This window comes from Loxodonta africana, chromosome 1 (genome assembly GCF_030014295.1).
Source record: "Loxodonta africana isolate mLoxAfr1 chromosome 1, mLoxAfr1.hap2, whole genome shotgun sequence".
NCBI lineage: Eukaryota > Metazoa > Chordata > Mammalia > Proboscidea > Elephantidae > Loxodonta > Loxodonta africana.
This window is the reverse complement of record NC_087342.1, coordinates 61,855,068-61,867,329: the sequence shown is the minus strand read 5'-3', so window position 1 is coordinate 61,867,329 and position 12,262 is coordinate 61,855,068. Positions and strand designations below refer to the sequence as shown.

General features: G+C 39.7%; 2 protein-coding genes across 9 annotated transcripts in view; one reads left to right on the top strand and one right to left on the bottom strand.

Annotated features, from left to right (window-relative positions):
* The window catches only part of DEK (DEK proto-oncogene), a 32,883-nt gene extending 31,329 nt beyond the window's left edge, over positions 1 to 1,554 (top strand). For all 3 annotated transcript variants that reach the window (XR_010321280.1, XM_064281206.1, XM_064281196.1), the window contains one exon: positions 17 to 1,554. Coding sequence is in view for 2 of the 3 variants with exons in the window: in XM_064281206.1 (XP_064137276.1) it covers positions 17 to 28 (12 nt within the window). In the remaining variant the exon portion in view is untranslated. The remainder of the gene's footprint in view (positions 1 to 16) is intronic.
* A 397-nt stretch (positions 1,555 to 1,951) lies between these two features.
* KDM1B (lysine demethylase 1B) overlaps positions 1,952 to 12,262 on the bottom strand; it is a 58,489-nt gene continuing 48,178 nt past the window's right edge. For all 6 annotated transcript variants that reach the window (XM_023555767.2, XM_064281171.1, XM_064281192.1 and 3 more), the window contains 2 exons: positions 9,621 to 9,773; positions 1,952 to 3,947 (listed from right to left, as the gene is read on the bottom strand). In XM_023555767.2, the coding sequence (XP_023411535.2) occupies positions 3,864 to 3,947; positions 9,621 to 9,773 (237 nt within the window). In that variant the 3' untranslated portion in view covers positions 1,952 to 3,863. The remainder of the gene's footprint in view (positions 3,948 to 9,620; positions 9,774 to 12,262) is intronic.

Genomic DNA, 12,262 nt, shown 5'->3' with positions numbered 1-12,262 from the left:
TTCTCTTTCATTATAGCTGATTTCTTGAGATAGAAGTTAGAGACAGATGACTTGGCCCCATGGATTTGAAGATCTGATTTATACCAGCAAAGAGAATGTATTTCCTTTTCTAAATCTTTGTTAACCATTGCGTTGGTAGACCTTATCACTGACCTTTTGATCTTGAGTGTTACGTAAATTTGACATTGCCGTTTTAAATTGCATTTCTATGCAGTGTTTAGTTTAAAATCTTGCATGGCAGCAGTTGTTCCCTTGCTTTTATAGTTGTATTTTGTACATTTGGGTTTCTTTATATAAGGTCATAGGTTCTTGAACTGTTGTGGTTTTTAGTGTGCTTAATATTAGCTTGCTGAAGACATAATACTTTTAATCAAGTAGAACAAAAGCTGTTATTACTACCGGCATCTATACATGCAGCGAGTGTTACAGTATTTAGTGGATGAAATATTTTGAATATACATCTCTTGTCAGTCTAAAGTGTGTTCTCATTGTATTAAAAACATAAAAGCTACACAGCTTTTCTCCTGCATGTGTACATATATGTCCAATTGTCAGCATGACAAGTGACAGATATTATTTTTGTATTTTTAAAAACATGTATATAAAGTTTTTTTATTTCTTTTGTGCAGATCAATTTTTAAACTCACATAGGTAGGGATCTTTATTAACTATGAAATGTCAGTGTTCAGCCAGATGGGTATGACAGCAGTGAAAGTCGAAATTCAGTGAAGGCAACGCAGGAGGAACAGATTGTTCTCCTGCTTTGCCTTCAAAGTGTCATCAATTGGTAGTTTTAGTGCTATCTCTGCAAAGACGTCTATAGAAACATTTTATATTAAGGACAGACCAATATCAACACAGAATAACTTCAAAAACTTCGGGAGAGTGCGGGATTAAGTACAAGCACACTTGGCTTGTAGTAAATGAACTGATTTTTATTAACTGCTTTGCCTGTATAAAATGCTGGTATTTACAGGAACCCTGGCCACCTTCATAATTATGATAAAAGTACCAGGTATATTGCCAAAAGAAAATAATGTGTAGGCTTCAGTGGATATCTCTGACAAAATGTTTCTCAAAAGTGATAATAAACTTATTTTCACATTAAAAAATTTTGCTGTATTTGTGGAATCAGGACTGTTGGGTTTTAAATTTTGGCCGATCAGGATTCTAGGTGATCAACATATGGACCACTCCTAAATTAGACTAATATTATTTTTTATATTGAAACTGTCTTCGTTTGTTAATCTGTCTCTGAATTTTAAAATAAAACATCCTTATGATAAATTAGCCCTTTGATATACCAGTGGAGTGTTTAAGATAAAAATAGCTTTGGATCATAGAACAGAAATATGTAAAAATGTTATATATTGAATGTTAACAGGTACTTTTCACAGGTTTTTGTTTCTTAATAAAGACATTAAGGAAAGGCATAAAAAAAATAGTTAATACAAATGAATGGAATAAGCAAGTAAATGAGACCTAAGAATTGGCCTTTGATTTTAAATATTTAATTTGTTCCTATAAACCTTGTCAATAAAAATAATAAATCAATGATGTTTTCGTCTTTGATTTTTTCAGGTGGGGTCATCTTACAGGTTTATATGGCCTTTTTCGTGTGTGAGAGTTCCAGAATGAGTTTTTAAATGGCTTTGGCCTAAGAGCAGCCTGTATGATTTGGAGTGCTTGTCAGTGGTAACTGATTGTTTTTACTTTGACTAAATATATTTCAAAGAAATTGTTAGGGAAACTTGAAGTGATTTCACAAAGCTATCCATTTGAGGTTGCCCTTGTTGTTTATGACCATTCACTATGACGAGCAGGAATGCTTTTGGCCCACGAAATTAGGCTTTGAAGGGGGGAAGAGGATTTAGTTGGTATGCATCTAAGTTCTTGTGATAATACATTCATTTAATAAGAATGTGTGTTCATTACAACAGTATACAAAATGTATTTGAAAAACGTCTAGTTTTTATTAAGCTGTGTTACACAACCAGTTATTCATGCTCTGTATTTAAAACATTAATTTGTTCACCGCCACTCAGTTACAAAAAGTCCTCAGGCAACACTGAAAAACAATATTCAAAGTAACAAGAATAAAAGGAAAGTACCGAGGTTCCTTAACAAAGTGTCAAAAGTATGTCACTTGAGACAGGAAATGAGGTTTTGGGTTTTTTTTTTTTTTTTTTTTAAATACACATTTACCATACTTTAAGTAGGTTTTTCCCTAGTTTGCCTGTAGCACAGTACAGGTTTAAGTGCCCAGAGACTAAAGTAATAATTTACTGTGAACCATTTCAAGCGTAACATGATATTTTGCATTTATCACTTAACACATGCTATTTCTTTTAAACATTTTAATACACAATACTTTAAAGCAGAATACTTCCCAGTCAGTACCAATGAGTCTCATCAGTAACCTAAATATCAATGTTTTCCTGTGTTAACTTTGAAATTACTGTAAGGCTAGTTGTTTGCTTTTGTTTGTATCATAATTGGTGGGGGAGAAGGGGACATCTAAACTCTTACCTAAAGTTTACCACATTCTTTGCATAAAATACTATTTCTACTTATAAACTGACTTTAAATTTTAAAAATAACCTAATATTTTGAAAAGTGGTTTTAGAATTGAGTCCCTTTATACAGCAGACCAATATAACTGAAAGAACTGCTCAAAGGTATGTCTTTTTTAACAAAAGCACTTAATTCTAACCCGTAAACTGAAGTTCCTTGGCAAAATAACCATCCCAAAGACCCTGAAACTAATGTTTATTTTAAATGACATATTAAGCAGTTTTGTCACGAGTGATAAAAGGAACAAGTAAATGTTTGCCATGTTCTCAGGCTTTTAAGATATGGCTTATAAAATGTATCATTTACCAGGATATTTCACATTTTTCTGCAGTTTTCCCATGGACCTGCCTATGGAATACTGTAAACATAACTGCAAAAAACATTCCTACAAATTGAATCTGTTGTTTTAAAAAGGGGAAGCTGGGAGGGGCTTTTGTTAAATTTACAAGATCTTTTTTGCTAGTGGCTGCCAAAAGATAAGGATATTTAAAGTGTGGCACCCCCCCCCCAAATTTGGCTTTATGAAAAATAGCCATATCCGTCTTTAGTATGAAGACCACACTGTCTACCCCATTGTTGATGATACAATACGTCATCTGTTTAAGGGATTGAAAATTTTGCTGTTTGGCCAATGAATATACAAATCTAAACTTTTATCATAAGATACCTGAATTTAAATTCCTTTTAAACACCCAGTGGGAATAAATATGTACAATAGAAAATAGTCTAGAAGCTTCATTTTACCTTTTGTACTGAAGCAGTTTCTACTGTATCAAAAAAAATTGTCTAAATTTTAAGTAAAAGCTCAATATTGGAGCTATATAAAAACTTTAAGGCTCATTGGTAAAGATACTGATGAATTGTCACAGAAGAAAAACATGGCTTTATCTGGTTTCTTCATGATTCCTGCTTGTTTGACGTGGTTTCTCAATGTGTGAAAACTGAGTAGCCAAACAAAATGTCAAGAGAACCTCCAACCACGGAAGAGTCACATCCAAGGTCTTAATTTAAGGTTATATTCTGCTTTACTCTCCTGAAATCCAGAAGACTTTTAGCACTGGTTGGACCTGTTAAGTGGAAAATGCAATTAAATAGAAGTGCTTGTAAAGATTCTTGGGGCTAGTGCTTTCAGAACGGCCTGAAATGTGTTTACATTATCATATCACCTTAAAACATTTCAATTTTGTTTTCCAGAGGGCTCTTTTTTTTTTTTTTTCTTAAACTGGGGTATAATGTGTTTCAAACTTCCCCATTCAGGGACAGAAAAAAACTGGGTCCAGACAAACTATTTAAAACGCTGCAATCTTGCTTGCTTCTCGTACACCACTCAGATACGCCCCTGTGACAGTTTGTGGAAAGTGCCTGTTTGTTGCCTGTAAAAAAAAAAAAAAAAAAATTACATAATTTGAGATCATATAACAAGAATTCAGATAATAAACTACTTTCCCTGACCTGCTGAGATAAAGGTTGGCGCTACGCCTGTGTACTCGTGTTAACACTTTATTCACACACCATGAAGCCCTGGATGGTGCAAACAGTTAACGTACTCAGCTGCTGACCAGAAGGCTGGATATTCAGGTCCATCCAGAAAAGTCTGGTGAGCTACTTCTGAAAAATCAGCCACTGAAAGCCCTATGGAGCCCAGTTCTACGGGGTCTCCCTGAATTGGGAGTCAACTTGTTGGTAACTGGTTTGGTTTCTTTACTCATGCATCATAGCACTTGAACTTCTCTGGTTATCTCACCATGCTTTGTCAAATTCATTCGTTCTACAATTTATTCATCACTCCCGTGAAGTACTGTGTGGCATACATTAAAATACTAAGTATCTACGTATGTCAGGTAGTGTGTCAGAGTTAAAAACAATGACTGAGACCCAGTTCTTCCCATCAGACAGGTAATCTAGCAGTTAACAATTAGTGATAGGTGAGGCAAGCTCAAAAAGTGAATCGTAATTCATCCAGGATTGGAGTTTTGCTAGATGAGTGGAACAAAATGGTAGAGGACAGGAGTTACTAAAAAAAAAGATAGACCATAGACCTTAATTTCAACAAGAAGGGAAGGAACAAACGGTGAGGGCTGCCAAGTTGGGAGGAAGTAAAAAGGCTGTCAGTGATGGAAGAACCACTTTCAAGGAATGGCAATAGTAGGAATGGAATAAACCACTGGATGGGGAAGCAGGAGGTGATGACAAGGTCTGAGACGTGGCTATGGGAAAGGGTCGCTGCGGTGGAGCTGACAGGTCTGAGAAAACACAGTGAGAGGTAACATTCCGTGTGAAGGGGAAGTCATGACACGGATGGCTGGGATGGAAGGAAAAACATCCAAGTGCCAAAGACTTCACAGGATATCAGCAGGGATGATTACTAAGGGGAGAAAGTGGCAGCGACAGAAGCCTCAAAGAAATTTTATTTTAATAAGAAGGTATCATTGTATCAAAGCAGCAAAAAAAAAAAAACCCGGTTGCTGTCGATTCTGACTCAAAGTGACCCCATAGGACAGAGTAGAACTGTCCCACAGGGTTTTCACAGAGCAGCTGGTGGATTCAAACTGCTGACCTTCTGATTAGCAGCTGTAGCTCTTAACCACTGCACCACTAGGGCTCCAAAGGAAAGCAAAAGGCTCTAAACCCTGCTTATGACCCTAAGGCACATAAGCCGGAAGGGGTCACTTCTTGGACACAGACAATTGTTGCTTGGCATGTGGCCATCGTGACCTGCTTCTACAGAGCTCCTGGGAGACATGTAATCCCAAACTATAATATGTTGCTGTTTGTAGCTGCTATTGAATCAGCCCCCAACTTGTGGCAACCCCATGCATAACAGAACAAAATGCTGCTCCATCCTGTGCCATCCCTATGATTGCTTGTGGACTGGACCGCTGTGATCCATAAGGTTTTTACTGGCTGATGTTCAGCTGCAGATCGCCAGGCCTTTCTTTCCAGTCTGCCTTAGTCTGGAAGCTCTGAAACCTGTTCTGCTTTATAGTAAAATCCAAGCCTTCACTGACAGACGAGTGGTGTCAGTGCATGGGGTGCACTGGCCAGGACAATTCCTGGGTCTCCCACGTGGAAGGTGAGAATTCTACCACTGAACCACCAATGTCTCCCCTAAACTATAATATACGAAGTCTGAAAGCAGATGCAAGAGTGGTGACTTACTAGATTACACTTTCCTCCATTCTGCTAAGTGTTTGGGGGAAGGGTAGATGAGTTGATAACAAAGAACAAGCCCATTAATCTGTTGCCATGGAGTCAATTCCAACTCATAGTGGCCCTATAGGACAGGGGAGAACTGCCCCATGGGGTTTCCAAGGCTACAATCTTTCTGGAAGCAGACTGCCACATCTTTTCTCTTGCAGAGTGGCTGCTGGGTTTGAACTGACAACCTTTCGTTTAGCAGCTGAGAGCTTTAACCACTGTGTCACCAGGGCTCCTTTAAGAACAAAGCCAATTCTCCCTAAAGAATCCTAAAAAAATCTCAGCAATTGGAGGCATCAGGAATCACAGAGGCAGAAGTTTGGCAAAGGGTGAAAACTGAGTACAGGTTTAAAACTGAAGAGCGAGTGGGTCCTTCATCCCACCTGCACGCCCACCCACTGCAACCAGGCCATCCTGCAGGAGCTTTGAGGTTGACAGCAGGGGTGAAGCACCAAGCAAGACAGGGATTAAGGCAAGTCTTCGCAATGGACAGTGAGGCTCCCAGAAAGCCAGGAGCTGGGCTTAGACCACCCAAACCAGAGAAACTAAACAGCCTGGGAAAACATCTACAGGTAGAGCTGATATTTCGGGATCCTCTTCTGAAAAAGGAGGCCTGCTGCATGGTCCTTCCACAGAGAAACCCACCAGGTGACAAGCTTGCAAGAGCTTTGGTTTAAAATGCCCCACTCAAATCTGAGCAGATAGCCAGGATCGGGCATTTGGACATTTGGGAGGCTAAGACAAAACCCAAAACCTGTTGCTGTCGAGTCAATTCTGACTCATAATGACCCTATAGGACAGAGCAGAACTTCCCCAAAGGATTTCCAAGGAATGCCTGGTGGATTCAAACTGCCAATAGCCGTAGCTCTTAACCACTATGCCACCAGATTTTCCAAAGATACACCAGGTTCAGCCATGGCAGAGACCATGACACTGCTGTGACTCAGATAGGAGCTGAGGTTAAAGCAAGCAAAAACAGGAACTCAAAGGAAACCAGCAGGGAGGAAGCAGAAACACAAGTTTTAACTACCCAGCTTAGTTAAGAAACAAATTATGAAGCGACAAGGGGATGTGATCAAGAAAGAATGTTCTGAGAATAAGAAAATGCTCATAAGTTAAAGTCATACTTTAAAAAGTCAATACAAGGGTTGGAAGATAAAGCAATCTCTCCAAAAGAATAAAAAGACAGAGATGAACAATAGTAAGAAAAAGAAAATCAGACGAATCCAACTCTAGTATATGTAGTAGCAGATGTAGAAATAAAGAATAAAAACTGTAAGGAGAAAATTATCAGAAGGAAGGAAATTCTAGGAAGGGCCTGAGGTACTGAATTACGTAGAATGGAAAAAGGCATAGAAAGGATCAGAAATCAGAATAGTAAAAACACTTCTTAACAGCAGTCAATCAAGAAAGAAGGATCTAAGAAATGAGTGAGCCCCAACCCTGGAGACTGCACAAGAGAAGATCCAGGGTGACAGCTCAGGAACCAGTCAGGCCAGACAGTTGCAGAAACACGAGGGCTCCAGGATAGTGGATTTCAAAAAAGGAGACTATCACACCAGCTCTTAGATTCTGCTGTCACTTAGAGATGATCAAAGAGTGGCGGAGGAACAGAAAAAGAATCAAGCTAATGAAAAAGAGAAGGAGTCTTGGTAGCACAACGGTTACGCATTTGGCTGCTAACCAAAAGATTGGCAGTTTGAACCTACCCAGTGGCTCTGCAGGAAAAAGACCTAGCAATCTGCTCCCATAAAGATTACAGCCTAGGAAGCCCTATGGGGCAGTTCTGCTCTGTCACATCGAGTAGCTATGAGTCAGAACCGACTCAGTAGTACCCAACAACAACAATGAAAAAAAAGGAGTCTTTGGTGGCCCTGTGGATTTGGCTGCTAACCAAAAAGTGGGCAGTTCAAACCCACCAGCTGCTCCCTAGAAACCCTATGGGGCAGTTCTGCTCTGTCCTTTAGGGTCACCACGAGTCGGAATTGATTCAATGGCAACAGGTTTCTTTTTTTAAATGGGTGGCACGAATGGTTAAGCACTAGACTACCACCTGAAAGACGGGTGGCTCAAACCCACCCAGAGGTGCCTCGGAAGACAGACCTGGTAATCTACTTCTGAAAGATCACAGCCACTGAAAACCCTATGTAGTGTAGTTCTACTCCGTACAAACAGTGTCCATGAGTTGGAACTGACTTGATGGCAACTAACAGCAACAACAACAAATTAAAAAAGGGGCTATTGCCAAACAGAGTGTCTGGTTGGTACAAACAGTTAATGTGCTTGGCTGCTAACTGAAAGGCTAAAGGTTTGAGTCCACCCAGAGGTGCCTTGGAAGAAAGGCCTAGTGATCTACTTCTGAAAAATCGGCCAATAAAACCCTACAGAGCACAGTTCTACTCTGACATGCATGGACTGCCATGAGTTAGCATCGACTTGACAGCAACGGATTGGTTATGATTGCCAGGAAAACAGAAAACTGTGTGAGAAGGAAATCACTGAATACTTTCTTGGCTTACCTTGAATAGTATTTACATAAAAAACCATAGCCACATAATATAAATACTGGTAACAGTTTAATTAAAACTGTGAAATACTCATGTTGAAAGGATGGTACAAAGAGACTTATGATGGTTGAGGTTCTGTGTCAACTTGGCCAGGCCATGAGTCTCACTGGTTTGGCAGTAATATAATGATGTAGTTTAGCAGTTTTGTAATGATCCAGTCATTCTCCATGATGTGATCTGATGTGATCAGCCAATCAGTTGTAAGGGTTTCCTTGGGGGTGTGGCCTCTATCCAATATATACATGGATGTTCTGGCAAAGCTCGCTTTCTTACTCTGCATCCTGCATCCAGCTAGTCATCACCTGACCTCCAGTTCTCGGGACTTGAGCCAGCAGCCTGCTGTATTGTCTACTGATCTTGGGATTTGTCAGCCTCCGTACGTAGCCTATGAGCCAGGAGCCTGCCGTCTGACCTGCCGATCTTGGGTTTGTCAGCCCCTGCAGCTATGAGTCAGGAGAAACCTCTAGCCTGATGCCTGACCCACGCACGGACCTGGGACGTGCCAGCCTCTACAACTACATAAGCCATTTCCTTGAGATAAATCTTAAAGAAATCTCTCTCTCCCTCCCTCCCTTACTCCTTCCCTCCTCTCTCCCCCCTCTCCCTTACTCCTTCCCTTGCTCTTTCTCTCTCTCTATATATACACATTTCACTGGTTTTGCTTCTCCAGAGAACCCAGCCTAAGAAAAGACTCAATAGGCTAAATATTTAACCTCACAGAAAGTCATTAGATAATATCTAAAGCTGTTAGATCAAAAGTTAGCAATATAAACAATATTTTAAAATATGAAGTAAATTACAGATGAAACAGCTGAAAAGAGTTAAAAAAATAGCTGCCTCGATTCCTTAGTAGCAAGGATGACAAGACTTCAACTTGCTTACTTTGGACACATTATTAGGAAAGACCAATCTCTAGAAAAGGACATCATGTTTGGTGAAGTAGAGGGTCAACGAAAATGAGGGAAACCCTCCATGAGAGGGTTTCTGCCACAACAATGGACTCAAATATATCAAGGATCATGGAGATGGTGCAGACCTGGCAACTTTTGTTCTGTTAAATGTGTAAGGTTGCCATGAGTCAGCACCGATTCAAGGGCAAGTAACAACAACTGGGAGTATGAGGAGGATATTGAGAAGGCTTCTACTGTTTTTTGCTACATGACTTTTAAAAGTATTTGACTTTGTTTTTAAACTGTAGGCATAAATGACTTTAAAAGAAAGTAATCAAGATAAAAATAAATACATAAAAAAAAAGGTTGGGTTTGGGATCAAGATACACACCTCACCAGCAAAAAAGATTGTTCCTTGTATTTCTTCGGCAATGATATCATAGGCCTCACCACTGCCACCTGTCTTCACAAAACTGTATGCCATCTGGATCCATGGGTCTGCACTCCACCGAGTCACAAAACACTTTGTGGGATCTGGGACTTCCTATGTCAAAGAGAAAAGAATCGTAAAACAGGATTCAAAGGGGACTTAGAAATGATGCAACCCATATCTGAGGTTCACCCTTCAACCAAAGATTAGACTAAAGGGGCACACCAACCTAGAGGCAAGGTCTAGAAGGCAGGAGGGGACAGGAAAGCTGGTAATGGGGAACTCAAGGTCGAGAAGGGAAGAGTGTTGACATGTCGTGGGGTTGGTAACCAATGTCACAAAATAATATGTGTACTAATTGTTTAATGAGAAGCTAGTTTGTTCTGTAAACCTTTATCTAAAGTGCAAAAAAAAAAAAAAAAGATGCAAGTCAAATTATAAATGTAAATTGCTCACTTTCTTTAGAAATTGAGTTAATTCATGTAGCATTGGGAAACAAATTCTCAGCATGTTCCTCCAGCCAGGCCTCGCATCTGTAGCTAAGCCCCTATCCCCCACTCAACACACCTCTCTCACTGTCATTTCCATTGTTTATCCAGTGTCCCTGGGTGGTGCAAACAGTTAATGCCTGGCTGTTAACAGAAAGGTTAGAGGTTTGAGTTTACCCAGAGGCACCTTCGAAGAAAGGCTTGGTGAAAAAAAACATCCCGTTGAACACCCTGTGGAGCACAGTTCTACTCTGACACACGTTAGGTTGTCCTGAGTTGAAAACTGACTTGACAGTAACTGAATTTTTGTTTTACACTTTATCCTGCCAGAGACCCATCCTTTTACTGCCAGGGGCCACCACCAATGGCTGAGGGTCTTAAAATCACCAGCTGGAATTCCCAGCAGGATTCTCCCTTAAACAGCTATACAAGGATATGTTTCAAACTTACTAAGTTTGAGATAATTTTTTGTAGGCTGGCATCTGACAAGCACTACCATGAAAAACATTTTTATAGAAACTGTGCTAAGTTCCAAACAACTAACTTAAAAACAAACTTTTCAATAAAAATCCCAAATGAGAAACTACAGTGAGTCATAATCGCATCACTGGTTAGACTCTCTCATGTGCAATGATCAACACACCCTGGATGCCTCTCTCTCTCACGTACATGACTTCGAAGCCACTGTATTTCTTTCTGCTTCTGCTCTTTATCGGAAAAAGACACAAGCCACAGCCATTTACAGATGCCTCCAGAAACTGTGAGGCTCAGTAAATTGGCAAATATAAAGTACATTGAGCTCCTTGGAGAAAACAGAAAAGACAGCATCTGAATTATATGGGGTACAAGAAAATTCTGGATGATATCCCTTTAAAAGGAAAGGTGTACCATATGACCTGCCAATTCCACTCCTAGGTATATACCCCAAAGGCTTGAAATCAAGACACAAACACACACAAACACCAGTGATCATCACAGCACTATTCACAACAGCCAAAAAGATGGAAACAACCCAAGTGTTCATCAACAAATGAATGGATAAACAAAATGTGGTACATACAATGGAATATTACTCAGCCATAAAGAGAAATGAAGTCCTGAAACACGACATGCATGAACCTTGAAAACATGCTGAGTGACATAAGTCAGACACAAATGGGCAAATGTTGTATGATCCTACTTATATGAATAGGCAAATACCCAGAGAGGGAAGTTTATTAGTAGTTACGAGAGGCGGGTGGGTGGGGAAAATGAGGAATTATTACTCAAGGGGTACTGAGTCTCTATGAAGGGTGATGAAAAAATGTGGAAATAAATAATGGTGATGGTTGCACAATATGGCAAGTGTGACTGATATTCCTGATGAAATGGCAAATGTTTTTTATTTTAGCTTCCTTTTTTAATTGTGGTAAATATAATAGTAACAAAACATTTGCCATGTCAACAGTCTTTGCGTGCGTAGTTCAGTATAATTATGTCCTTCATGTTTAACCATCACTTGTACACATAAAGGAGGCTGAAATTGCAAATGTTTTGTCCTATCTATGTATTTATTTTGGAGCCCTGGTAGCACAGTGGTTAAGAGCTCGGCTGCTAGGGCAGTTCAAATCCACCAGCCACTCCTTGCAAGCCCTATTGGGGCAGTTCTACTCTGCCCTATAGGGTCACTATGAGTTGGAATCAACAACAATGAGTATGGGTATATATTTACTTTAGCTTCCTTGTTTTTTTTTACTGTGGGAAATAGTAATTCTTGCCATTTCAACTATCTTTGCATGTATAGTTCAGTGACAATAATTGTGGTCATCACCTTGTTCAGCCATCACCCTTATGCAGCCCTAGATTTTTCCATCACATTATATATATTTTTACAATTCAAAAAAAAAAAAAAAGATAGCTGTAGTCAAAGCTTGCTAGGGCTCCAAAAATATAGAATCTTTAAAATGCCGAGCCTTTCACATCCTTAGGAAAGATAGAGGGTATGTGTGGTGTGAGAAGAAAAAGAAGGAAGGCAATAGCGTAAAAGGAGGTAGGGGGCACGTAAATGGAAAGTGCGATATTGAAAGAAAGCATAAACCAGCTCACTGAGCCGGTGACTCCATGTGTTTCAGAGAA